Source organism: Kogia breviceps, chromosome 3 (genome assembly GCF_026419965.1).
Source record: "Kogia breviceps isolate mKogBre1 chromosome 3, mKogBre1 haplotype 1, whole genome shotgun sequence".
In the NCBI taxonomy this organism is placed as follows: Eukaryota; Metazoa; Chordata; class Mammalia; order Artiodactyla; family Physeteridae; genus Kogia; species Kogia breviceps.
Window position 1 is genome coordinate 76,929,346 of NC_081312.1, and position 27,545 is coordinate 76,956,890.

The 27,545-nt window shown below is 37.5% G+C and overlaps 1 protein-coding gene and 2 non-coding genes across 8 annotated transcripts; all 3 read left to right on the forward strand.

Annotated features, from left to right (window-relative positions):
* Positions 1 to 20: 20 nt before the first annotated feature.
* Positions 21 to 26,879, forward strand: CCNB1IP1 (cyclin B1 interacting protein 1). Of its 6 annotated transcripts, none has more exons than XM_067028890.1 (11): positions 76 to 275; positions 492 to 595; positions 2,297 to 2,485; positions 3,007 to 3,067; positions 6,852 to 7,027; positions 10,345 to 10,420; positions 11,740 to 11,803; positions 13,121 to 13,204; positions 18,533 to 18,853; positions 23,734 to 24,067; positions 25,845 to 26,879. In XM_067028890.1, exons 9-11 carry the CDS (start codon positions 18,557 to 18,559, stop codon positions 26,045 to 26,047), a joined length of 834 nt encoding a protein of 277 aa, XP_066884991.1. In that variant the 5' UTR covers positions 76 to 275; positions 492 to 595; positions 2,297 to 2,485; positions 3,007 to 3,067; positions 6,852 to 7,027; positions 10,345 to 10,420; positions 11,740 to 11,803; positions 13,121 to 13,204; positions 18,533 to 18,556; the 3' UTR covers positions 26,048 to 26,879. The 6 variants fall into 6 exon arrangements, with proteins under 6 accessions (XP_066884993.1, XP_066884991.1, XP_066884992.1 ...); XM_067028891.1 differs by lacking the exon at positions 76 to 275 and adding an exon at positions 316 to 405; XM_067028892.1 differs by lacking the exon at positions 13,121 to 13,204 and having other exon boundaries at positions 21 to 275.
* LOC131754200 (small nucleolar RNA SNORD126) lies at positions 10,884 to 10,959 on the forward strand. Its single transcript, XR_009335230.1, has one exon. It is a non-coding gene; the product is annotated as a small nucleolar RNA SNORD126 (small nucleolar RNA).
* Positions 12,679 to 12,826, forward strand: LOC131754186 (small nucleolar RNA SNORA79). Its single transcript, XR_009335219.1, has one exon. It is a non-coding gene; the product is annotated as a small nucleolar RNA SNORA79 (small nucleolar RNA).
* Positions 26,880 to 27,545: the final 666 nt, after the last annotated feature.

Consider the following 27,545-nt stretch of genomic DNA (forward strand, 5'->3'; position numbering starts at 1 on the left):
GTGCGTCCCAGCGAGGAGTTGTCAGGGGAGGTACGCTCCGCAGGATTTGCATGTCGCAATGTGTTGCGGGAAGTCACCATAACCTACAAATGTCTTTAGGCTTGAGAGCCTTATAAGTACTCTGCGAGTTCAGTTTTCGGAATAGGGCGGAGGGAAGCTCATCGATGGGGCCACAAGCTGAGTGCGTCTAGTCACTCCGTCCGATGTCCCTTGGGAAGGTCTGAGACTAGGGCCAATAAGCGGCCCTAACAGGGCCCTCCCTGAGCTTCGGGGAGGTGAGTTCCCAGAGAACGGGGCTCTGCGCGAGGGCAGACTGGGCAGGAGATGCCATGGACCCCGCCCTTGCGGAGGGGCCTGGCGGATGCCTCCTTAGCCGGAGCTTGGAACAGACTCACGGCCAGCGAAGTGAGTTCAATGGCTGAGGTGAGGTACCCCGTGTGGGGGCCTCATAACCTAATTCAGACTACTCTCCCCCCCGTCCTCTCTTTTAGGCTGTGGAAGGAAGGTATGAGTGAGTAAGCAGATAGAGGGGCCGTGGAAGCTACAGACAATGCTAATGAACTCGGAAAACCTGGTCAAGTGAACCTTAGAAAAGGTAGGTACCACCACCCCGCTGGGAACATATACCTGAAACCCTGTCTCAGACCCTCTGAATTAAAAACTGAGAGTCTGCATTTTTAACAAGAACAACCATTACTTCAGCACATTTATTGGACTCCTTGGTGGGTTCTGGGGATATGGTAGTTTAGCCAAAATAGACATGGTTCATGTCTTCATGGACCTTAGAGTCTACTTGGGGACAGACATTAATCAAGTAATTACACGAGCAAAAGTACAGCAGCAACAAGCGCCATAAGAAATATACTAAGGGAAGTTCTAATGGGAGAACAAACTGGGGAACTCATCACTAAGGAAATGACAGGAGTTGAGCTGTATCAGAAGAATCAGTTAGGAGAGACACGGAGGGGCTGGAGCAATGAAAGCGGGAAGTGTGGTATGAGACGAGCTGGAGAGGCAGCCAGGGCCCACAGCAAGCCAGGCTTTCCAGGTTAAGGCTACAATTGTGATTTGTTCTAATACGGATGGATGTGTGTGTGTGTGTGTGAGAGAGAGAGAGAGAGAGAGAGAGAGAGAGAGAGAGAGAGAGAGAGAGAGAGAGAGAGAGAGAGAACTACAGATGGATTAAGGATTGACATTCAAAAATAAACTTGAAAACTCTTAGGTAGAAAATACACGTAAAAGACAGAGAACAGACTTGTGGTTGCCAAGGAGAAGAGAGGTGGGGGAGGGAAGGATTGGCAGTTTGCCATTAACAGATGCAAACTAATATATATAGCATGGATAAACAACAAGGTCCTATGGTATAGCACGGGGAACACTATATTCAATATCCTGTGATAAACCATAATGGAAAACAACATGAAAAAATATGTATCTATGACTGAGTCACTTTGCTGTGCAGCAGAAATTAACACAACATTGTAAATCAACTATACTTCAGTAAAATTTAAAAAAAATACACATAAATATCTTTTAGATCTTTAGGGAAGGGACGGGTTTCTAAAGACACAAATATCATTGAGTATGAGAGAAAATATAAATAAATTTGATTATATTAAAATTGAGAAATTTTGTTCACCAAAACATGTAAAGTTTAGAAAGAAGAAAATAAATTTTTCTCATTATTTGCATGTGGTTTGATTAGGGATAAGAAATCCAGAAGAAACTGGAGGATAAATTTTTTAACTTAGTAAGGAAGCTTAGCAAGGCTGCTAGAAAGTAACATGTAAGAGTAAATTGTATCTTTATAAAAGAGCTTCAAACAAGGAGAAACAGAATTTTTAGGAAAGATACCACTTAAAGTAACATAAAAGCATATCAAATACTTAGGAATAAATCTAACAAAATGTAAGTGTTCAACAAATGTTTGTTGGATTGGATGGGATTGGTTAATCTGTTTCCGAGATATGTCAAAGCCTGTTGCATCTGACTTAATTATGGCACAAGCACGTTAGACTGGTCTAAAAGGCATTCATTTGGAAATAGGAAGACAATAAAAATCAAAGTTTATTAAAAATAGTTAATACTGAGTAGAGCTTTCTTTGTGTACTAGACATTGAGCTAAGTGCTCTCTACATGCATAACCTCATTTAATCTTTATAATGATAATAGCTAGAATTTATCTAGTGCTTACTATGCTATGAGCTTTACATATATTATTTAATTCTCACAACAACCCTACAGGGTAGGTATTATTACTATCTCCATTTTATTTTTTATTTTTGGCGTTACGCAGGCCTCTCACTGTTGTTGCCTCTCCCATTGCGGAGCGCAGGCTGAGCGGCCATGGTTCACGGGCCCAGCCGCTCCGCGGCATGTGGGATCTTCCCGGACCGGGGCACGAACCCACGTCCCCTGGATCGGCAGGCGGACTCGCAACCACTGCGCCACCAGGGAAGCCCACTCTCTCCATTTTATAGTTGAGGTAATTGAACTTTAGAAAAATGTAAGTAATTTATTCAAGGTCGCACAGTGTATTGGTTTGCTGGGGCTGCCATAACGAAGAAGTACAGACTGGGTTGCTCAAGCAGCAAAAATTTATTTTCTCAAAATTCTGAAGGCTGTAAGTCCAGGATAAAGGTGTCAGTAGTGTGGGTTTCTTTCTTTTTTAAAAGTAATTAATTAATTAATTATTGGCTGCGTTGGGTCTTCGTTGCTGCGCGGGCTTTTCTCTAGTTGTGGCGAGCGGGGCGTACCCTCCGTTGCGGTGCGCGGGCGGTACTTTCTCTTGTTGCAGAGCATGGGCTCTAGGCGCGCGGGCTTCAGTAGTTGTGGCTCGCGGGCTCTAGAGTGCAGAGCTCAGCAGTGGTGCACGGGCTTTGTTGCTCCGCGGCATTTAGGATCTTCACGCGTGTCCTCTGCATTGGCAGGCGGATTGTCAACCACTGCGCCAGCAGGGAAGCCCCGGTGTGGCTTTCTTCTAAATCTTTTCTCCCTGGATTGCAGGTGGACGTCTTCTTCCAGTATCTTTCCTGCTAAACCTGTTAACTTGAATATTACCCTGATGGTAAGTTCTAACTTGAGTAGATCTAGACTGTTTATAATGAAACCTGTGACCTTGCATAAATTAACCATGTTGAGGTCACAAAAGATATGAAATTATCCCAAAGGAATGAAAATTGTTTGCAGTAGGTCCAACTAAACAAGAATGTGTGTAAATAGCTCGAATTAGCCCATGTTTGCTTGTGCTAAATATATTAAAAGGAAACTTGGTTTAAAAAGTTTAATCTAAAAACAGTGCAAGTAGCATCATTGGTCCTTAAAGAGACAAGTAGGTGAAGGGGAGGGTTGCATCATTTCAGCACCTTTTAAGGCAAAGGAGGAGGGAATCATCATTAGCCAATCAGGCTCTGAGGCCACTTCTCAAAGCTACTTCCTGTCTCTCCACCTTCTCTCTTTCCTTTTGGTGGTGGACTGGTGAGTGTGCACTTAATTTTGCTTCCTAATTGTTTTGAATTTCTCTTCAATTTGAGCCATTGTAGCCTGGTGGCAGCCCTTTATTTCAAGCCAGCCTTGGAGTGTGGGTGAGCTATAAGGCGATTGATTTTGGCTGTGTGGAGATTGGAGGAAGGAAGTGAAATGATCTGCCTGGCTTGTTTCCACGTGGGCCTCTGCTGGACTGGGTCTGTCTTCCTTCTCCGAGACAGGGTGACCTAGGAACAGTAGGCTCTGCTTCATGTACATAGTGTTTCTGCAAAATGCCTGGATTCATTTTGCTTGGAGGAAAATGTACTGTTATTATCTCAGTGCTGTTTTGACTTCTGTCTCCCTTAGTGAGAGGGTAGATCTTGGGAGGAGGAGTTCAGACTAGTCAGTTTTAATTCTCCTGTATCTGCAGGGCCCAGGTTCTTACTGGGTTTGTGGGAGCTGCAGTGGATGTTGTCTTTGCCCTGGTCTTTGCTCAGAGCAGTTCGGCTTTCTTAGTGGGACTAGGCTGCAAACTCTGAAGTCAGATGATTTTAATGAGCTCTAAAAGGACCTCCCAATTTTAATGTTGGCATTGTGCACTGAAAAGCTTAGGATATACTGAAAAAGATGACGGCCTTAGCGTAGTGCAAGCCTAAATCAAATTCCAGCATCACAATTTACTCCTGCAGTGATCTTGGGTGAGTCATTGAACTATTGTTAGGCTTAGCTTTAAAAAAAAAAAAATTAATTAATTAATTTATTTATGACTGCGTTGGGTCTTCATTGCTGCACACGGTCTTCCTCTAGTTGTGGCGAGCAGGGGCTACTCTGTGTTGTGGTGCGTGGGCTTCTCATTGTGGTGGCTTCTCTTGTTGCGGAGCATGGGCTGTAGGTGTGTGGGCTTCAGTAGTTGTAGCATGCAGGCTCAGTAGTTGTGGCTTGCAGGCTCTAGAGTGCAGGCTCAGTAGTTGTGGCACGCAGGCTTAGTTGCTCTGTGGCATGCGGGATCTTCCCAGACCAGAGCTTGAACCCATATCACTTGCATTGACAGGCAGGTTCTTAATCACTGCGCCACCAGGGAAGTCCCAGGCTTAGCTTTTGAAGATCAAAGTATACAAAATCTAAACACTAGTCCATGTGACATACCTTCTAGAAGCAGGCAATAAATTTATTGTGTATATTATTTTTCTCATAAAAAGTTTGCCTAGTGACTTTGAGTGACATACATTAGTCTGAATATAATGTATGTGTTATCCTTACAGGTAGAAGGTGTGAGAGAAACATAAACTAGTGCATGGAATGTGGTAATAGCCAGGTGTAGATCCCCCATAATCCTTATAATTCTCAAGCTTTACTGTTAAATTTATGTTATTTGAATAGGTAATACATTCACATTGTTCAAAATTCAAAAGGGATCATAGTGTACATAATGAAGTCTCTTAAGCCTGATTCCCCTCCTCAGTAAGTGTTAATAATTTCTTATGTATCCTTCCTGAGATATTTTATGCGTATATAAGCAAATATATGTACTTACCCCTCCTGTATACATACTCTACCATGTATCTTACTTTTTCCACTTAGAATTTCCAAGTGAGGAAAATATAGAAGGTCCACATTCTTTAACATGGTTACATAGAAATCTATGTATGTACACACCATAGTTTATTTAACCTTTGTTGGTGTACATTTAGGTGGTTTACAATCTTGTTATTCCCTTCAAAATGAAAAACCTTGTACATAAGTCATTTGTCAACATGTGACATTTCAGTTGGGTTTTGATATATTCTTGTTTATAAGGACTCTAAATATGCAGTACTTCCTGTTATTTTGTGCACATAGTGATGACTAGAAACCAACACCCTAAATATCTTGATTGAACAAAGGATTTGCTATCAAAACCAAAACCATGCTGATGGCCTTTATGTGAATATATCCTTGCCCACTTCAGTTTAAGTAAGGGATGGTTTATTTTGTTGTGAACACATGTTTAACGTTGAGAAGGAATGACAGTGTGAATCAGAGAAGCCACATGGTCTTCGTATTCACAAGTGCAGAAGGAGCATGCTTGCCATGTTTACTTGACAAAATACGGGCTGGATATCTTTCTGAAATTATGGTGTTGAGTGAGTGAACTCATATTTTAGCATTAAGTTAGGAAAAACGGAAATGTTTTGGGGGCTGTAAACATGCAAAATAAAAGAGGAAGCCTTTGTGAATTCCTCCAAGGCTATTTAAAAAGTATTAAAAGGTCCATATCATGTCTTATGAAACATTTAGTTTTCCAGTTAGGAGGTTTTGATGATTGGGAGAAAAATTAGTTTTCAGTGGAAGTATGCTTTTGTTGTTACGGAGTAATTTTATTTAGAATACATTGGAGTCTTCATTACTAAGTAAAGAATGAGAGGAAGGGGAAAGCAAACTTTTTTTTTTCTTAAAAGACACGAATCTTGGATTTGGAAGGGCATTTATGAGTACATGAGTGACTTTCCTGGCTTCAAGATTATTGTGAAAGTGTGAAATTTTAGGCAGAATATTTGCATTCTTATTAGCTGTTTGATCTTGGACACAATAGAAATAACATACTAAACATTTAACTACATGCCAGCTACTGTGCAAAGTATTTTATATTTATTTTATGTCATTTAATCTTCACAACAGTTCTAAGAGGTAGGTGGTATTTGTCCTTATTTTATGGAAAGGGAATCTGAGACTTAGAGAAGTTGTGTAACTTGCCCCAGGTCACAGCAAATATATGGGAGAGCTAGGATTCAAATCCACTTCTGTCCAACTTCAAAATCCATCTTAACCACTAAGCTAAGTTGCCTGCCATTTATTTAAACCTTGCTTGTATACCTATAAAATGGAGATGACGTAGTACTTGCAAAATGAGGTACTATGTGGACATATATGGACAGTGCTTTATAAATTCTAAGTTAGGCAAAGTATTATGAAATAGATAAAATATGAAGTTAACAGAGTAGGTTTTATTGCCTTTTCATATTGATTTTAAATCATTCCTTATTGCTGTTTCAACCCAAAGCCCTCAGGTACTATATTTTTATTTCATTTTTATTTTGCTCCACCAGCGGTGGGACTGGGATTGGGTGAAATGGTGGTCTCTTGGGAGCTGTATGATCAGTCAGTGTTTCTGATCTCACCACTTTCATTTCATATGTGCTCTGAGTGGATTCCTCCTGCACTAAGAGGTTAAAACAGTCGGTATTCTTGGCTAAAATAACTGATAGTGAATGGGAAATAAAATGTGGGTATCTGTTCTGATAGTACAGCCTTACAGAGCTGTCTCTAGAAGAGGACGGTGCCAAGCAACCAATTTAGCTTTTACTTCCTATACAAAGTTTTGTGTTGTTTTCCTTCTGCTTCAGGTTGAAGATGGAATCCTCTGAGGAAGAAAGGCCTAGGTCTCTAGCAGTGTGTGTGCCAGCCCAGAAGCAGCAGTGTGAAAGCCTCTGTAACATCTGCTGCAGACCCCTAAAAATCAAGGGGGATTCGATTTGGACATCCTCAGTAGGAATGGTTAAACGCTGATGGGATCATAAACGTAAGTACTTGAACTTTGACCAAGATATGATGCCTTGTTCTCTGTTTCACGTGTGTATGTGCCTTTTCTATCTAAAAAAGATAGGTTCGTGGAGTTACCGTTGTATCCCATAGTGTGAGATACACAGTAGGCACTGAGTAAATTGGAATGGAACTGAGTAAAATAGAGTGATAACATAACCTTAAAATAGAAGCGTCAGCTGACTCAGTATTAGCAATTTGTGGTTTGTTATCAGACCTCATGAAGCATCTGTTCACATGTAAAATGTACCTTTTGCCCTGTGAGCACCAGTCCTTTGGAGAACTTATTGCCACAGGAAACAAAATGAGCAGGTCATTGATTGTTAATGGGGTATTTACAGAATATTTCCTTTAGCTCCCTAAACAACTCAGTAAATATACAATGGCCTTCAGGTGGTAGAATAACAGTTGCTGAAGCGTGACTAGAATCCTGCAGGGAACATCACACATTGGGAAAGGCAACATATATCATCAGGATTTATGTGCTAGGCTTTGTGCTATGTGCTGAGGACACAAAGACCAGGCCCTTTGCAATCTGTGTTTTGTTTGTGAGATGAGACAAATAGAGAAGTTACACTTTTAAATCTATAATTATTTTTTTGTAAGAAGTACTTGGACATGGACTTTTGAGGTTAGACAATGTTGAAACTCTCACAATAAGAAATGGTGAAATCTCGCAATAAGTCTTGCTTCCTATGTTCCCTTAGTTAATTTCTCATGCTGCTGATCTCCAATACATTTTGAATAATTAAAGCACCATTCAAGTATAGGACAAGAAGGAGTAAAATAACACTTTGATTATATCTCTGAGTTACTTAAAACACCTCATTTTCTTTCTGACCTATTGCCATTCTTAATACGTTCTAAAGCAAACCATCTTTTGTAGCTCTGCTTCTTATTTCACGTAGGAAGTGGCATTGTGAAGTGAAAATATGGAGCTGTGACAGAATTGGGTTTAAATCTTAGCTCTTAATAGCTAGATGGACTTTTGAAATTTATTTAACTTATCTGAGCCTCAAATTTCCTTGTAAATATGAGAAAAACTTTTGTTATAAAGTTTGAAATGGTTTCAATAGTTCTTGACAGATTGTAGGAATATTTAAGAACGATAGCTACTACTTCCTTTCTGTCAGCTTATTTTAGTCTTACCCACCCTTTAAGGCACTGCTGTCCAACACAACTTTCTGTGATGATGGAAATATTCTATATGTGTACTATCCAGTTTGGTAGCTATCAGCCACATGAGGCTATTGAGCAATCAAAATGTGACTGCAGAATTTAATTTTTAGTTTAATTTAAATTTAGGCTGTATGTGGTGTTAACCTATTGGAGAGTGCAATTTTTATTTTATTGAGATATAATTGATGTATTACATTATATTAGTTTCAGGTGATCATCATCATAATTTAGTATGTGTATATACTATAAAATGATTACCACAATAATTCTAGTTAAGATCCATCACCACACCTAGTTACAAATTTTTTCTTCTTGTGTTGAGAACTTTTGAGATTACTCTCTTAGCAACTCTCATATATATAATAAATATTATTCTAAGTGCAATTTTGAGGCTCATTCACGACCTACCTTTCTTTTTTTTATGAAGGCTTCCTTGACCAATGATTCTTCTTAACATTACTTGGTTCTCTCTCCCACTTATTTTGTATTTACCATAGACATTAATTTTCATGAGTGTTGTCTTTCTAGCTGGATTGTATTTGAGATTGTGGAGTTTTAAATTTCCCCATTGCTGCATGAAAAGGAACATTATAAAAATATAACTGTAACGTGTAGTTAATAATTTTAAATGATCATTAAATGTAATAGAATTTTCCAGTTAGTAATTAGGTGAAGAGTAGGGAATAGTATGAGGGTTGCTTACGGTGATGAGCTTTGTGTGCAATCTGTTTCACCTTAAAGTTCAAATTACACTCAAGCTCTGGAAGAACAAATTAAAGCCTCTTTCTTACAGTGCCATCCTGTGGCCGATTTGTGCTCCAAAGAATGCTAATTCAAATTTGCTATGTCAAGGGAAGGTTTTCTTTAGTTTATTGTGATAAAACTTTAACAAAAGTAGAGGTTAAATATAATTGACACTGGCTCAAGTGAAATTGAAACATGCTTTGAAAAAAAAGCTGACTATTTTAGGTTTTCTCATTTATTTGACTCTTAGGAGTTCTTAGCTTCTTCCCTTTTTTTTTTGAAAGGATTTTGTGAATTTAATGACTGTGGTTATCCTGCGGTGGTTATGAGTGTTTTCTGCAATCACTACCCTGTGAACTTGGAGAGACTGGCAGTAACCCATGCCATTTATCCCATGGCTGCCAAGCTCTGTTTGCAGCCAGCACATGGGTCCTTCTTTTTGCATACCTATTCTTTTGTTAGACTGTTGACTTTTATAACCTTTCAGAGGCTGGTTAGATTTATCATACAGTTTTACCCAAACTTTTTTTTTTTGCGGTATGTGGGCACTGTTGTGGCCTCTCCCGCTGTGGAGCACAGGCTCCGGACGCGCAGGCTCAGCGGCCATGGCTCACGGGCCCAGCCGCTCCGCGGCATGTGGGATCTTCCCGGACCGGGGGCATGAACCCGTGTCCCCTGCATCGGCAGGTGGACTCTCAACCACTGCGCCACCAGGGAAGCCCTACCCAAACTTTTAAATTTATACAAATAGCGGAGCTTGTACAGAAGTCCTGCCCTAGTCTGATACTGAGTTTGGGCATTTGATGACATCCTCCAAGTAGATAGATCAATTTATACTGCTGAATGGAGATTCAAATAAAGAATGAACAGTTTTCTTTGAGGTTAATTTTCCTTGAGGCTATATGGGTGTGACTTGGTGTGGAGTAGGCTGGTGTGCATTCAAGTCTTATAGTCAGAGCATTTGCATATTTTTTTAAAAGATTTATTTATTTAATTTATTTATTTTTGGCTGCATTGGGTCTTTGTTGCTGTGCATGGGCTTTCTCTAGTTGCAGCGAGTGGGGGCTACTCTTCGTTGAGGTGCGCAGGCTTCTCATTGCAGTAGCTTCTCTTGTTGTGGAGCACGGGCTCTAGGCACACAGGCTTCAATAGTTGTGGCACGTGGGCTCAGTAGTTGTGACTCACAGGCCCTAGAGGGCAGGCTCAGTAGTTGTGGTGCACAGGCTTAGTTGTTCCGTGGCATGTGGGATCTTCCTGGACCAGGGCTCAAACTGGTGTCCCCTGCATTGGCAGGCAGATTCTTAACCACTACGCCACTTTAACCAGGGAAGTCCCTGCATATTTTAAAATTTATTAATTTTTTATTTTCCACAGATGATGCCAGATAGTTGATAAATCCTATAGCTCAACTTGATTCCTAGATACAAGCTGGATTCATTTGATACCACAGGTAAGTATGAAAGAAAACCTTCATTTTTACCTCATTTGAATTTCTAATCACCTAGCAATTTTGGGGGCTCAATTTTCTTTCTTTTAAAAAATATTTATTTTGGGGGCTGCATCGGGTCTTAGTTTGTGGCACATGGGATCTTTCACTGTGGTGCGTGACTTATCCCTAGTTATGGTGCACCGGTTCCAGAGTACGAGGGCTCTGTAGTTGCTGCACACGGCCTTAGTTGCCCTGCGGCATGTGGGATCTTAGTTCCCCCACCCGATATTGAACCTGCATCCCCTGCATTGGAAGGCAGATTCTTAACCACTGGACCACCAGGGAAGTCCCCGGGGGCTCAATTTTCTCAGTGGCTGAAATTTAGTGGTAGTTGAAGGGGCCTTAGTTCTAACCTTAACAGAGTTTCCCTGGTTTAGGGATGAGGAGCTGGTGGTGGTTTGTCCTTTACCAGTCAGTCATTTGCAGTTTGCCATGATGAAATGCATGTTAAGTTCATGTTTCAGCAATCGTCCTGATTAAACACATGCTCTGAGCAGAGTAAAGCTAGGGTAAACACCTGGAATTGAATTCTGTGTCTTGAAAGTTTTGCTGGAATCTAGCCTGTGATGTTAGGTAATTCTTAAATCTTTGAATTATGAATTTGCTACTACAACATTTTGTTGTGCTTTGATCTTTTGTGATATCTCTTTGAGATAGACAGAACTTGGGTCTACAACCCTTAATCTAATAATTCAAACAGTACAGAAAAAACACTGATAACTGGTATAATTCTATTAACTACTTAACTTGACAGTATTAAACTAATCACTATTTTGTTAGTCTATATATAAGATTAAGAGAACCCCAGAGTTGGTTAAATCAATTTTAAAATCAAGATAATAAAATGCAATACTATACAATCACTAAAAGTTATGATACTGGTTTGTCTTTCTTGAAATGGAAGAGTATTCATGATACATTAATTTAAAAACAAGTTACAGAGCAATATGTATAATCCTTTTTCTGCTTAAACATTTTTATATGCTATGTTTACTTGAGAAGTCATTTGAGAGAATATACTCAAATACTAGGGATTATTGTCTTTAGAATTGAGTTGTATGGGTGATCTTGTTAACTAGTATTTTCTGACTTTATGATATTCATGTATAATTTAAAGTTATTTAAAGCAACCTAGATGGGACAGGCTCATATTCTTGTACCTGCAAGTTTCAGCACAGAATGGGGTTACATATGAGGGTGAAATATAGGAAATATGAATAATTCAGAGTAACATCAGCACTTGAAATAATTTTTTTAGCTTTTGTCTGTGTCTTTTGCAGAAGTGAAATGTCAGGAGACTAGATTGGAGTCTCACTTCTTTCCCAGCCTGAACTCTTGGGAGCTGTAAGTCCTGGATATACAATAGATAATAATAGCATTTTTGTTTTATGGTAAGGCTTATGTTGAAATTGAGAAATTTGACATACATATGAATCTGTGAGAACTCAGCTTAGTGACTGCATGGTTAGCTGCTAAGGTGCTACAAATTTCATTTTTAAAAAAGTCAACTAAAGATGTTGAGAGGTAGCTTAACATAGTAGTTATACATGGCTTCTGGAGTCAGACTGCGTTCAAACCCATTCTGTATCACTTAAGCAGCTGTGTAACCTTGGCAAGTTTCTTAACATCTGAGAGTCTTAGGGTCTTTATATCGTAGAAGGTGATAATTATGGTACCTGACTCAAAGGAATAATACTTAACTTGCAAGATTAAATTAGATAATAAATGTGTGGGGCTTAGAACATTGTTAACATGTGGTAAATGCTCAATATACGTTAGCTATTTTATCATCAGAGTTCATGTTTATATTTATCTTAGACTGTACTACCTGGCAATTTCTGACATCTGCCTAAGAGGTTATCAGAAATTCTTTGTTTCTATTGCTTATGTGCATCTTTCTGCCAGTTGGTCTATCCCTCATTATCTTTACCCCTAGCACACAAAGCCTAATTTAGTTCCAGAATTAGGCAAAGTATGGTAATAAGGTCTATAGTGTATATCCCTATATAACTGTTCCAATAACATTTTCTTAATTCATCTTGTTTTTGCCACTAATTTATTTATCATCTAATTCCTCCTTTTGTCTTTCTAGCTGGTCCAGTTGATACTTAATGGTTCTAGTTCTTGACTGAATTTTTAAAAAGTTAGATGTAGTGATTGTAGTGATATTTCTTAAAACATTTATTAAAATGTTTATTAAAATGATTAGAGATAATATTTGATGGCTGTTCCTCTCACTGCTTGGAGCCATAAGTAGTGGGATTTTAGTCTGTCATATATCTAAGCTGACTTGTCTTCACTCAGGGCACCATGAGGATGGGTTGGCTGTCCGTTAGTGCCATCTGATTTTTGCGGAGTCAAACAATTGCAAAGCGGGTGGTGATTCTAGGTTAAGAAAATATACCTGTGATTAAAAAACCCCCCACTAATTTTAAAACATGAGGATCTAATGTATAGAGAACCTTTTGATTGCAATTGCTTTTGAATAACACTGATCTAGGGCTATGAAAGAAAGAGCTCTAGTCAGTTGATTCTGGGAGTTATTGTAACATTATACTCTGAAGTCATTCATGTATAAATTTTAAATGGTTTACTCAGTTTTCTATTGAGTAGTTATTCACACATTTCAGGGAAGTATTAAAAATATCTTTTTCTTTGCAGCATGAAGGTAGATGATTCTTCAAATTAAAGACTGACACTGACTTTTCTCACCAGAAATGGTTTATAGAATCAACTTTCAAAAATGTAAGAGGCAGCAAAAAAACAGAGTAAAACATTTTCTTCTATTATTCTTTGATTGTTTGCTAGATTGTAAACTCCATGAAAGAAGGATAACTAGCTTATCTGTAATGCCTGGCCCAGAATAGATACTCAAAAAATATTTGAAGTTAATTAAAATCTCCATAGAATTTTGTTTTTTTAATCCCTGGACAATAACAACCATTTTAATGGCATTTCAGCAAGACATTTACATGGAATAACTGGGACTTAAATTTTGACTCTGATGTATAAACTATCTGGATACCAATGAGTCTACTTAATATCTGATTATGATGCTTGATCCTTTAAGAGACAATGAAGAATGGCTGCCAAAACAAACTGTGTATGTGAGGAATAGCTATATAAAAGCTTACTAATATTTAGTAGGAAATATTTTATTATGTACATTTCACTGGAAATTTTTCATTGATTTAAATTGCACATACCACTCAGGTATGATTAAAAAGTCTTTGTTTTTTTTTTGCTTTATATTTAATGTTGAAATAGTCTCAATTGTTTTGGCTAAATTATACTTTACAGATTTTTTTGCCCTATAGTCTTTATTTACCATGAAGGTATATTTAGCATTCAAGGGGTACAAAATATACATCCAAATATTGGAAGTTTGGTATACTTCACTGCGTTTTGGAATGAAATTTAATACTTGTGCTTATGCCAGAATCACACAAATGGTATGCAACTATAATAACTTCTGTTAGAATATGAAACCTATTCTTTAGATTCTTCTATTAAAACAAATATAAGTATCAAATTAGTTTTAGATTAGATGATGCTGACAGTCAGATTCAGAGATAATGGGGGGAAGATTATTATCTCTGAAGCTCTTAGAGAAACGTGGTGCATAAATACTCATAATATAGCCAATGTGTACTTAAAATATCTGAATAAGATCAAAATCAAACTTCATGGTAAAAATACCATTTTGAAAGGTAAAGTAACCTGCAGTTAAATGGTATAAGTGATATGTAAGCACAAATTGTGCTTTCAGAGTTTATCCAGACTTCTTGGGAAGAATGGATTAAAGATCTATAAATGGGGCTTCCCTGGTGGCGCAGTGGTTGAGAGTTCGCCTGCCGATGCAGGGGATATGGGTTCGTGCCCCGGTCCGGGAAGATCCCACATGTCACGGAGTGGCTAGGCCCGTGAGCCATGGCCGCTGAGCCTGAGCGTCTGGAGCCTGTGCTCCGCAACGGGAGAGACCACAACAGTGAGAGGCACGCGTACCGCAAAAAAAAAAAAAAAAAAAAAAAAAAAAAAAAGTATAAAAGCATGCATGAGAATGATAAACACCAAAATCTGGCTTGTTTACCTCTGAAGAGGTAAGAGGAAAGTGGATTGAGGTGTACACAGGGGAAGCTTCAATTGTATCTGTAATTTGTTACCTCATTAAAAATATCAAATGTGAGAAAGGTTTGGGTTTATTAAAGCTGAGTGGTGGTCATTCTCCATACATTTTTTATAAGCTTGATATTTAATAATAAAAACCAATATTTTAAAGAGCTCTTTTTGGTGGATGGGTCTGTATCCCAGCCTTGATTGATTTCAGTGGTCTCATCCCCAGGAGCACCTTAGAAATGAGCCATTGAAGGTTTCGTCTATGTCATGAGAGAACAGGACACGTGTTTTGCTGAAAGCCTGCTTTCAGTTTTAAGGTTTGTTGGATTCGTTGGCAAAATAACCACTTGTTTCACATAAATAAATAGCTTTAATCAATTATTTAATGAAAGATGATTAAGCTTAATTTTAATATACAGTCATTAGAAGGGAAGGAATAGGAATATTAGAGAAACATAACAGGATATATACATCACCAAATTGGGCCGACACCTACTTCCACATCCAAACAGCAGCTGGAAAGTCCCGAGTGACAGCAATCTGAAGCCCCAGTTGGGAAGGGTCCCGGATGGTGCATCCACCCCACAGGTGAGAGACTTCAGATTGGAGTTCTGGGGGCTTCCGATTATAATTGCAGGCCGCAAACTGATATCATCAGTTTGTGTGCAAAAATGCAGCTCTGGATTCACTTTAACAATGCTGTTGGTTTCACCATGTGAGTCACAAGATTTTCCAGAACATGGGGGACTGGCCAGGTCCCCAGGGCTCAAGAAATTCCAAGACCCACTCCCTTTGTTATTGTAAGCATTGCCTGACTTGCTAGCAGCAATTGTTAGGTGTGCAAGCAGGCTCGCAGTCCAGGCAGGGTCACAGGTCAAGCAGAGGCCTGCTTCTGTCTCAAGCCTGAACAAGACTACTTTACATTTTCCCAACAACATGCCACCAAGAAACAGGTCAATTCCTGGTGTTCTAGTCTACTGGGATATTAAGACTTTGTAGCCACCCCCCTTTTCTCCTATCTGGCAAAACAGGTTCTCTCCCCCCATCCCAAAATGTGTGTGGGGTGTGTGTCTGTGTGTCTGTGTGTTTTAATTCATATAGGCTTTTAGCTACATGGGTTGGAAATTGGAAACTGATTTAGAGAGAAAATGGTGTGGGTAACACTAAGGTTTGGGGAATCAGTATCACTGGGGAATCGATATTGATGAAGAAGCAGGAAGGGATCATACTGCAGCACAAAGGTAACTTGGCTAGAATCATAAAGTGAGGTACTGGTAGAATTTGAATGCTTTGTGTTTATAACTTGAAATGAGATTATACCCTTTTATTGTACTTTAAGTAATATTTCTACATTTAGCATAGTTAAAACCAGAAAATGCACAAAAGGCTCAGATAACCAGAACATGTTAAGGATTACATGGTTTACATATGAACCCCTAATTTTCTTCAAACCTATTTTGTACCACTAGAATTGAGTTTCTATTCTAAACTGTCAGAAGATGTTTTAGGGAAAGTATACAAAGGCCAAGATGACCCTGATTACTATGAACTAGTTGCAAATAGACAAAAAACGAGCAGAAAGTTGTTTAATCAGGATAGGTTTCTGTTTGAAGGAGAAAGGTTTAGTATACAGATTCACAACCCATAAAGGGGTTTGCAGGGCTTAGTGTCCATTGTGTTACTGATTTATTGGGTTGTTTCTGTTACTAATTCATACTGGTTTCACATAATCTGGAAAGGTGGCGACAAAAGAGCATTAAGGCATATATCCTGAGTACCCCTCAAGCTTTTGGCTTAATTTCTAATATGAATTCTAATAGACTCATAGGTTGAGCAGAAAGTCATACAGTAAGCACAGAACAGAAAAAGTGACAGGTAACAGCATTAGGATAAAGCCAGTACAGATATTTAAACAATTACAAGCACGTCCAGGAAAACACATAGGCAGATGACCTCAAAACAACTGTGACACCCTATCCTATCGCTTCGTTCCTAGAGCTGTAATGAATGTTCATAATGCAGACTCTGAATCAAGAAAATTTCTTTAATATACAGAAGATGTGGAAAAGCTGGAAAGATGTCTATTTCAAGATGGATTTTAAAAATGGCAGAATCTACCACAACACAGAGGTGTTAGGTGTCAAATTATAGGTATCGCACAATTTGGGGGACTTTTCCCTTAAATACTTAGAAAGCCTTTGTTGCCCAGTCGGTACTTCCCAAATTTTCCCAGGAAAAACACCTGCAGGTACTCAGAGGCTGTTAGCTTCTCAACTGTACCCACTCTGCTCTGACCTCAAATGTTAGGCCCATGACAGCTAGGATGTCATTCTTGTGCCAGTCGAGGGCTGAAAAAAGCACACTATGACAATATCTGCGGGGCTCCCAAGTGGGAAACCTAGGCCAGGCCCAGTCAGATTCGCTCTCTGAGATGCACGTACCCGGGGATGCACCGCCCACAGTGCAAATGCCACAGCCCGGCGGGTCCCAGGATCCTGAGCGGCAGGAACCCGGGCGCTCACCCCCTGCAAACTCCAGGGCGACTCCGCGCATGCGCCCTCAGACGTAGTGGCGACGCCCGCGGCGAATCCTCACTCGTCGTCGTGGAGTTGAGGAGGCAACGGCATTTTCCCGCGCTTTTTCTGGGCGCCTCTGGTTAGATATTTTATTGGTATTAGTGTTGTTAGTATTTTCTCTTTCGAGTGCGGAAAGCGGGCTGCGAATTTGAAGTTTCCGTGAGTCTAAACCTCAAACCTTGGTCCTCGCTAACTTGGACAGCTCACTAAATTGGCTCTTTCTCCCACCTTGTGGAAAATTTGTAATTAGCTGCGCTTCTGGCTCTGCCTGAGAAGGGGCTCAGGTTCCAAACTGTTTCCATCTCTTCTGCTTCCCCTCGGCATATTGCCCTGCCGGAGGGAAAATAGGCCTCATAACTCCGGCCGGCAGGTGCCTATACCTGTGGAGACACCCTCAGCTGGGGCATTTGGGGTAAATGTGTCAGAGCATCCTTGTCCACCCCTATGACCAAGGCAACATTCTTGACGGAATTTATCAGTTCATAAATGTGACCATTTTCCCTTGGTGTATAATTGGTGTGTTACTATTGTTTTATCCAATATATGACTAATTTGGGTATATTCAGAATACTGCTGCCTAGTTTGGATTAGTAAAACTCCAGTAACAGTGAACACTATATTGAAAAATAACTTGTGTATTTATATGTTTTTTCAAATGTTTGAAATAGAAGCGCAGCATTGAATAGTATTTATATTAATAGGTGAGTTGTTTAATTGGTGATAAAATCTGCTTTTATATAGATTTTCAGGCTTCGTAATGTCAACTACGTGGATGAATTAGGTTAGTTTACATTTAATACTATCAGATTACTACTTTTTTAGTCAAGGCAGCACAGGTAAAGAATCTGAGGAATCAGCATATATGAAAACCTAAAAACGTAACTTAAAATACTTTGCATTAAAGAATGCCTGAAATCAGTGCCTGGACTTTTATATCTGCCAAGTGTGAGAAGTGATACTAAAATATTCTAGCGAACTATGAATGGGTAATAAATTTGGATTTTTGTTTAGGTATTGAGGAATGGCAAAAAGCACTAATTTAATTTTTATTTGTTTGTACTTTGTAAATGTTCCTAAACCTTTTTTTTCCATGAACATATTATTTTTGACTTGTAAGTAAGATGTGGAACCACCTGTGTCTTTAACTTTTTCCTTGAAAAGTTTTTTCATGGCCTTGGTAGTGGTTTGCACAAAGAAGGAACCAGTATTGTTGGGTGACTGAAATCAATATTATATGTTTATTATAATAAATACAAAAGCCTAATAAAAGGTACATTATTTTGTCTTAATAGAATAAAAACATGTTTTACTTACTTATCTATTTATTTAATTTTACTGCAATTTGACTTTTTCATTTACCCCTTTTTTGGATTCTTTTCAGCATCTGGAAACCTTATTATCTATTATGTCTTTGTGTGAAGACATGCTGCTTTGTAACTATCGCAAGTGTCGCATCAAACTCTCTGGTTATGCATGGGTCACTGCCTGCTCTCATATATTCTGTGATCAGCATGGCAGTGGTGAGTTTAGTCGTTCACCAGCTATCTGCCCTGCCTGCAACAGTACTCTTTCTGGAAAGCTAGATATTGTCCGCACAGAACTCAGTCCATCAGAGGAATATAAAGCCATGGTATTGGCAGGACTTCGACCAGAGATTGTGTTGGACATTAGCTCCAGAGCACTGGCCTTCTGGACGTATCAGGTTAGTGCTTAGGCTAGTTTCTCTGGAGGGTATGATTTGAGGCACATGTGAAAGCTTCTAATGTTTTTCCTTCGCTGTGTTTGTATTTATTTTTTAAAGAATGTATGGAAAACTTTATTTTTAATAAATTTTCTTTTTTTCAAAAGTAATATGTTTATTGTTGAAAATCCAAAAGGAAGAAAATAAAAAACCATCCATAATTCCATCACTCAGAGATAACCAGTGTTGATATATTTTTGTTTGTGTATTGCTAGACTTTTTCTTTTTGTGTGGTTCTCTCTCTCTCTCTTTTTAAAATATTTATTTATTTACTTATTTGGCTACTCTGGGTCTTAGTTGCGGCACTCGGGATCTTCATTCCCACATTCAGAATCTTCATTGCAGCATGGGGGATCTTTATTATTTATTTATTTATTTAAAAATTTAATTTATTTAATTTATTTATTTAATTTATTTATTTTTGGCTGCGTTGGGTCTTTACTGCGTGCGGCTTTCTCCAGTTATGGCGAGCAGGGGCAACTCTTTGTTGTTATGCACAGGCTTCTCATTGCAGTGGCTTCTCTTGTTGCGGAGCACAGGCTCTAGGCACGCAGCCTTCAGTAGTTGTGGCACGTGGGCTTAGTAGTTGTGGCTCGCAGGCTCTAGAGTGCAGGCTCAGTAGTTGTGGCACACGGGCTTGGTTGCTCTGTGGCATGTGGGATCTTCCTGGACCAGGGCTCGAACCTGTGTCCCCTGCATTGGCAGGTGGATTCTTAACCACTGTGCCACCAGGGGAACCCCATGAGGGATCTTTAGTTATGCCATGCGGGATCTAATTCCCTGGGCCGGAGCCCTCTGCATTGAGAGTGTGGAGTCTTAACCGCTGGACCACCAGGGAAGTCCCTACTAGACTTTTTCTGTGTATAAATAAATAAATATTTATATATATAGTCTATATATTTTGTATATAGGCAAAATAATAAATATATTTTGCCTGTACAAAAATAGAGTAGTACCACAGACACTGTTTCTTTGACCAGGTAAATTGATAATATATTATGCCTGTTATGAGTATTTTATTAAATATTTTAAAATTAGCCATTCTATAATCATAATTTCAATGGTCATAATATATCATAATTTATTTCCATTATTAAAAATGCTGTGATGAGCAGTTATCATTAAATTCATATCCTTAATTTTTTGCTAAGTTTAAATTTCTGAAAGTGGATTTAAACATGTCAAAGTTTTAAAAATTGTAGTATTTTTAAGTTGCCCTCCAGTTAGATCATGTCAATTTGTGTTCCCTTAAGAAGTGTAGGAGGGTGCTTGTTCTCCATACTTTCTACTCACCAATTAGATATGGGTAAAATAGAATCTTATTGCTCTCTGAATATTCATTTCTTGGATGACTTTTAGATGAACACATTTTCTTGTATTTTTAATGTATTTTTCTTTTATTAATTGCCTGTTTTAGTTTGTTTTTTTAGTTGCTATAGTTTTTTCCCTACTGATTTGAAGGAATTCTTTCTACACATATACTTAACTCAGATGTTGCTAGAAATTTTTTTTCCACTTATCTTTTATTAGTCTTCATTGATTTTTTTGACATACAGAAGTTTAAAATTTTTGTGTATTCGATGTAATCATAATTTTAATGATTGGATTGTATCATAATTTGTAAGTTATTTTTAAAAATGCTGTGATGAGCATTCTTATCTTCAAATTCACAAACTTATTTCTTTCCCTTTTTGATTTCTGCCTTTGGCTTCTTAGAAAGGCCTTCCTGTGGAGAGCTTTTATCATGTCCTTGAGTATATTTTTATATCTTGTATATGCATTTATAATAATGCTTCTTAAAGGTTCTATTTTTCATCTGTCAAGTAAATATTATCATTATCATTATATTTTTCTAGGTAAGGTGTTCCTTTTACATGATCCTGTATCTTCTTATGCTTACCTTTGTTGTATTATTTATCCTGTATTGTAATTATTTATATATTTGTTCATCTTCTCTAGTTAGGAGAGCTCTTTAGGTCAAGTTTTGATTCCTGTATTTCTCTGGGTCGTCAGTGACCATCATTACTGGTCTTAAGTCTCAGTAAATACTTATTGACTGAATGAATAGACGTTCTGTCTTAAAGTAGATTCCAATTTGGGGGGGTAGTATTGATTGAACATGAACATGTGGTATTGTTCTCATCTTTTCAGATGTGGTGGAAACCAGTGAATGAATTAGTAGCCAGAAATGATTTTTCACTACTTCATTTATTCACTTTTTTTCCTATTAGTCATTCTATATGTATATATATGTATATATTCAACATACAGTTTTTTGAATGCCAGGAAACACTTATATCTCATGCACCATCTTAGGTGCTGGGTATATAGTAATGAACAATATATAAGGAGCTTCAAGGAAGCTACAGTTTAGTGGTGATAAAGATAAAGAAAAAAACCCAGATATTTACAATACGTTTTTCATGCCAATAATGATAAGGGAAGTAGAAAGTGCTATGGAACCATATTATAGGGACAGGTAACCCAGACTTGGTAGAGTTACATCAAACTATATAGAATGGGCAAATTAAAAAATGGTTAAAAAAAGAGTGGTCATACTTCACTTTCTGTCAATATTTAAAGGACAGTGACTCCAAAGATAAGCCAAAATTGGTTTCTGTGTGTAGTAGTTGTCTGTTGATGTATAACAACTTTAGTGGCTTAAACAGCAAATTTAGTGGCCTAAAAACAACACACGTTTATTATCTCAGTTTCTGTGGATGAAGAGTCTATGCATGGATTCTGCTCAGGGTCTCACAAGGCTGCAGTCAAGGTGTTGACAAGGGCTGCAGTTTCATCTGAATCTTGACTGGAGAATGGGATCAGCTTCGAAGTGGTTGTTGGCAGCATTCACTTTCTAATGAACTATCAGACTGAGGGCCTCATTTTTATTCTCTTTAATGGACTTTATTTTTAAAGGATTTTATTTTAAAAGCAGTTTTAGGTTCACAGCAAATTTGAGAGGAAAGTGCAGAGTTTTCCTATATGCCCTGTCCCCACACATGCACAGCTTCCCCGTTATCTACATCCCCCACCAGAGTGGTACATTTGTTATAAATGATGAACTTACATTGACACATCACTATCACCCAGCAAAGTCCATTGTTTATATTAGGATTCTCTCTTTGGGTTGTACATTCCATGAGTTTGGACAAATATATAATGATGTGTATGCACTATGACAGTGTCACACAGAGTAGTTTCACTGCCCTAAAAATCCTCTGTGCACCACCTATTCATCTCTCCTTATCACCAACTCCTGGCAACCACTGATATTTTTACTGTCTCCACAGTTTTGCCTTTTCCAGACTGTCCTATAATTGGAATAATACAGTTTGTAGCCTTTTCATATTGGCTTCTTTCACTTACTAATATGAATTTGTTTCCTCCATGTTTTTTCATGGCTTGATAGTGTTCATTTCTTTTTAATGTTGAATTGTATTCCCTTGTTAGATTTATCCATTCACCTGCTAAAGGACATCTTGATTGCTTCCATCTTTTGGTAATTATGAGTAAAGCTGCTATACGTATCTGTATGCAGGACATACATTTTCAGCTCCTTTGGGTAAATACTAAAGAGCACAATTGCTGGATTGTATGGCAAGAGTATGTTTACTTTTTTAAGAAACTGCCAAACTGTCTTCCTAAGTGGTGATAACATTTTGCATTCCTACTAGCAATGAAAGTGTTCCTTTTGCTCTATATCTTGACAGCATTTGGGGTTGTTAGTGTTCTGAATTTGTGTCATTCAAATAGGTATGTAGTCGTATCTCATTGTTTTAATTTACATTTCCCTGATTACATAAGATGTGGAGCATCTTTTCATATGCTTTTTTGTCATCTGTATATCTTCTTTGGTGAAGTGTCTATTAAGGTCTTTGGCCCATTTTTAAAAATTCGGTTGTTTTCTTATTGTTGAGTTTTAAGAGTTCTTAATCAGATGTGTCTTTTGAAAATATTTTCTCTTAGTCTGTGGCTTGTCTTTTTATTATTTTGACATTGTCTTTTGCAGAACAGAAGTTTTTAATTTTAATGAAGTCTAGCTTGTCAGTTATTTCTTTCATAGATTGTGCCTTTGGTATTTTATCTAAAAAGTCACCACCAAACCCAAGGTCATTTAGATTTTCTCCTATGTTAACTCATAGGAATTTTATAGTTTTGGTGTTTTACATTTAGCTATGTAATCAGTTTCGAGTTAATTTTTGTGAAGGTTGTAAAGTCTATGCTTAAAGTCAGTGTGACCTCAATATTTTGCTGGCTATTGCCCAGAGGCTGCTCTTAGTTACTTGCCTGTTGGCCTTTCCAATTTAGCCTCTTGCTTCCACAAATCCAGCAAGAGAGGGTGTGCTAGTAAGACAAACCCTATATTCTTACGTAATGTACTGATGAAGCCATATCCTGTCATTTTTCCTGTATTCTAATCACAGGTCCTGTCCACACTCAAGGGGAGGATATAAGTACTAGGAGGCAGGGATAATTGGGGGCTATCTTATAATCTGTTATCCACACTATGGATACTTGAAATATAGTATTATACTTAGAAACCTTTGGGCTACATGTCACTTGTTAAGGTTAAACAAATACTTTTTGGTAGTCTGGTAGTGGTTTGAGATTATTCCTCCAAATTTTTTGTCTATGAATTTAGTGACATGGTGTATTATTTTCTATAATAACCATCCTATTGTACGTCCTAATTGCTTCTTAACCTGGTTCTAAACTTTAAAGTAATAACATCCCAGTATGTGTGTCTTTCTTTTCTTTCTGTGTTTGTATCAATATAAAGTTAAAATATACAACTTTGCATTAATTACCTTAAATCTTTCTTTTCTGTCTTGGGACAGGTACACCAGGAGCGTCTCTATCAAGAATACAATTTCAGCAAGGCTGAGGGCCATCTGAAACAGTTGGAGAAGATATATACTCAGCAAATACAGAGCAAGGATATAGAATTGACCTCTATGAAAGGGGAGGTCACCTCCATGAAGAAAGTGCTAGAAGAATACAAGAAAAAGTTCAGTGACATCTCTGAGAAACTAATGGAGAGAAATCGCCAGTATCAAAAGCTCCAAGGCCTCTATGATAGCCTTAGGCTACGAAATATCACTATTGCTAACCAAGATAGTACCCTTGAACCATCCATGATTGCACAGTCTGGTGTTTTTGGCTTCCCATTAGGTAAGAAATGACATGTAATATCCAATATCTGTTCTTTAAATCAGTGATTTTTCACATGTGCCCTGCATAATTCCAAGCAGTTAGTGGAGACTTAGAGACCTAGAGACCTAGGCTCTAAGTTCTTCATCTGCATGTCAACCTGCCCATCATTACTTTTATCTATTTTATTTGCTTACGTTTAAGTTACGTCTTCAATTTATTTGAACAGAGAGTAAATAATTCCAAAATTAAAGTTGCAAATTGCCACTTCAAATGAAAAGCTATTTAGTTGCAGTAATAATAATAATATTAGCTGCCATTTAATGATTCCTTACTAAGTGCTAGAGCCTATTATAACTTTACATGTATTTGTGTTATTTTCAAAACTTTATGAGGTAGGTGTTATTATCATCATCCCTATTTTACAGATGAGAAAACTGAGGAACAGAAAGTTTAAGTAAATTGGTCAAGGTCACAGAGCTATCTTCAGAGCCCACACTCTTATGTATTTCCTATCCTCTGAGAAGGCCATGTTTTAGTTTCTTTCACATGACAATACTGATTGTACAGTTCTTAAGTTATTGTCGGTTGTTTGGTTTGTTTGTTCTTCTGTTTATTCATTCATACATTCATCAAATATTTACCAAACATGATTCATGTGCCAGGCTACTAGGCATAATCTTAGGCAATGAGGATATAAGGATTATCCAGATAGGATTCCTGCCCCATGGAAATGTACAGTCTAGCTTTTCTGCTTATTAGATGCCTTGTCAGATGCAATGAATCTCATATCTCTTCCTGAGTTCTCCCCTTTATACTATTCTTGATATAGCAGAATCCAATAGTTTTTACTATGCTATTAATAAATTTTGGCACACAAAAAAGTAAAAATTCTTGAGCTGGATTTTTATAAAACCTCATTTTTTGAATTTTATTGTGGAGGAGGAGACGATGTCCTAGAAAAGGCATGAAGTAATGAGATGAAAAATATCAGATATGAGAATCAAAACAAAAATAAGTTTCTTCTTAACTTTCAGTTAATCGTATAATTTAGTCAATCAAAGTATTATTGTTTGTGGGCATTATAGGTGTTCTTATTTTTTCCTTGTCACTATTCACATTTATTTCGATTTCTTTCATTTTCACCAGTTCTTACCTGTTCCTCTTTTTGTACACACTTACCTTTTTAATACTTTTACCTCTTGCTACCATTGTTGGCTTGAATCAGATATAGTCAGCATTCTCCTTTAGTTATGTAACTAAAGCCAAGGATGCATTCAGTGGAAGTTGTTAAATGCTTATTTTATTAGATCTATTGTACAATTTTTCTTAAGGCTATTCTAATTGATCTCGGGTCATAAATACGTGCCAGGTTTTCATGGTTGTCATATATTTTCCAGAATGTTTATGGAAATCCTAAAAAAAGATTTGTTCTTAAACAAAAGTTTATACATACACACGAATACATATGATATTCCTTTGATGTAGATGAATAGATAATGAATGAAATTGTGGCACTATAAATTCTAGCTCTACTAAGGTATTTCATTGTGTTAAATTACTTTTGGTGATGAGATAATGGCTATCATTGGAAACTACACACAGAAGAAGGTATGGTATATATACTGTGGTCAGGGGAGGGGACTGTCATAGTCCTTTTCTTTATCCAAGGTTTATGTTTTATCCGTCTCATAGGAGTTGAGTTCTGTTACAATATTTATTGAATGACTTTGTCTTTTTGTTCCAAAAGATCTGTAAGGAAATAGATGCTTAAGTTCTTCCCTTATTTTTCTCCTAGGGAACAACTCCAAGTTTCCTTTGGACAGTACACCAGTTCGAAATCAGGGTGGTGGAGATGGAGATTTTCAGTTCAGACCATTTTTTGTGGGTTCTCCCACAGCACCTGAACCCACCAACAGCTTTTTTAGTTTTGCCTCCCCAAGTAATGAATTAGAGCAGCAGCAAGTCTCTAGCAGGGCCTTTAAAGTAAAAAGAATTTAGTTCACCTTAGAGAATGTTTCTCTGTTTACTTTCAGTGATTTCATTTAGTAAATAATCTTTGTTTTAGATAGGAGTCACCACCCTCTCTGTGTTTGTATTGAGTCTTCGAAGTTGTCTTCACATTTTCAACTTACAAGAAATTCAGTGGCAGTTGTGGGTGGCTTTAGAATCAGGTTTCCTTTTCTGTTTCTATTCTTTAAGGTTTTATTAAACTCAATTTTAGGGTGAACTGTTGAGTTTTCACTGGTATTGAAAAGCTTACAATATTATTGGGTGTTTTGTAGATCACCATTTGTTTCTGTCTGGGCTATTTCTGTCTAGGCCATGTTTTTAAACATACTATATAAGCACCTATGTTATATGGCTACATGTCACTTTGGGTTCTGGTATTTATACATACATGTATATGTATGTTGCTTTACATTGTTTTTTTTTGCTGCATTTGGCAGTATGTTTATGTGAAGATTTTTGTTTCAGGAAATAGTGAGTGGGCCTGTAGCTTGTTACTTGGGTGTGTACATTTATTTGTATATATTTAATGTATTTGCCCTTGTATTAACTTGTTTGGAGGTGTGCTCATGTCAGTGAATGAAGGTACAATTTGATGCAGGTATGTTTAGTTCCTATTTCTATTTAAAAATAATTCACATTGATAAAGTTATTTTGTAAAGTTGACTTTTTGGCATTTATTTTAGAATAAAATTACTTTCTTTACCCTTTTGCTAGCTGTTTCCCTGGGTCTACTTATTTAGGAATGCACTTCTACTGCAGAAAACTTACCAATGTGTTGTTGATCTCAAGAGATTATACTAATTAAAATACTTTCAATGATTTATTCCTTGTTTTTCTTTATTAAATAGTGATCATTTCTGACTACTATCACAGGAAACTTATTTAAAATGTAGAGCCAAGAAAGAAATTTGAAGGACACTTTCAGTAACTTTACATACTATTAGAGGCAAGACTTGAAAGTATACTGGTTGGCGAGGCAGAACATCAAGGTTCCAGTTTTTTTTTTTTCCCATCTGTTAATTGTGCAAGTTTGAGTTTAAATTTCCTGGGCCTTTGTTTCTACATCTGTAAAGTGAGGGATTGAATTAAATTATCCTTACAGCCTTTTCTACCTCTTAGATTTTACTATTTATTGTTACTGGTTTGGGAGGAACTACAATGGAATTACCCTAAATTCCAAATTCCATTGTTTTTTAGGTAATAAAAGTCATACTGAAATCATTTGAGGATATTTTATATTTAGTTATTGCAGAAAGGCAAGTGAATGAATGCCCTTGCTTTATATAATTTAATAGCAAGCAAGTATGTTTTCTTCTTTAGGGGTATAGAATATAAAATCTCTTCAAAAATATTTTTTACTGAACCCCAAAGTTAAAATGGTGGCTGAGAAAGGATGAAAAAAATCTTGACTTAAAAGCTTAAAAACATCCCTCCCTATTTCATTGCTAATTACACAGATTTTATAGATTGCAAAGTTTTTTCTTCC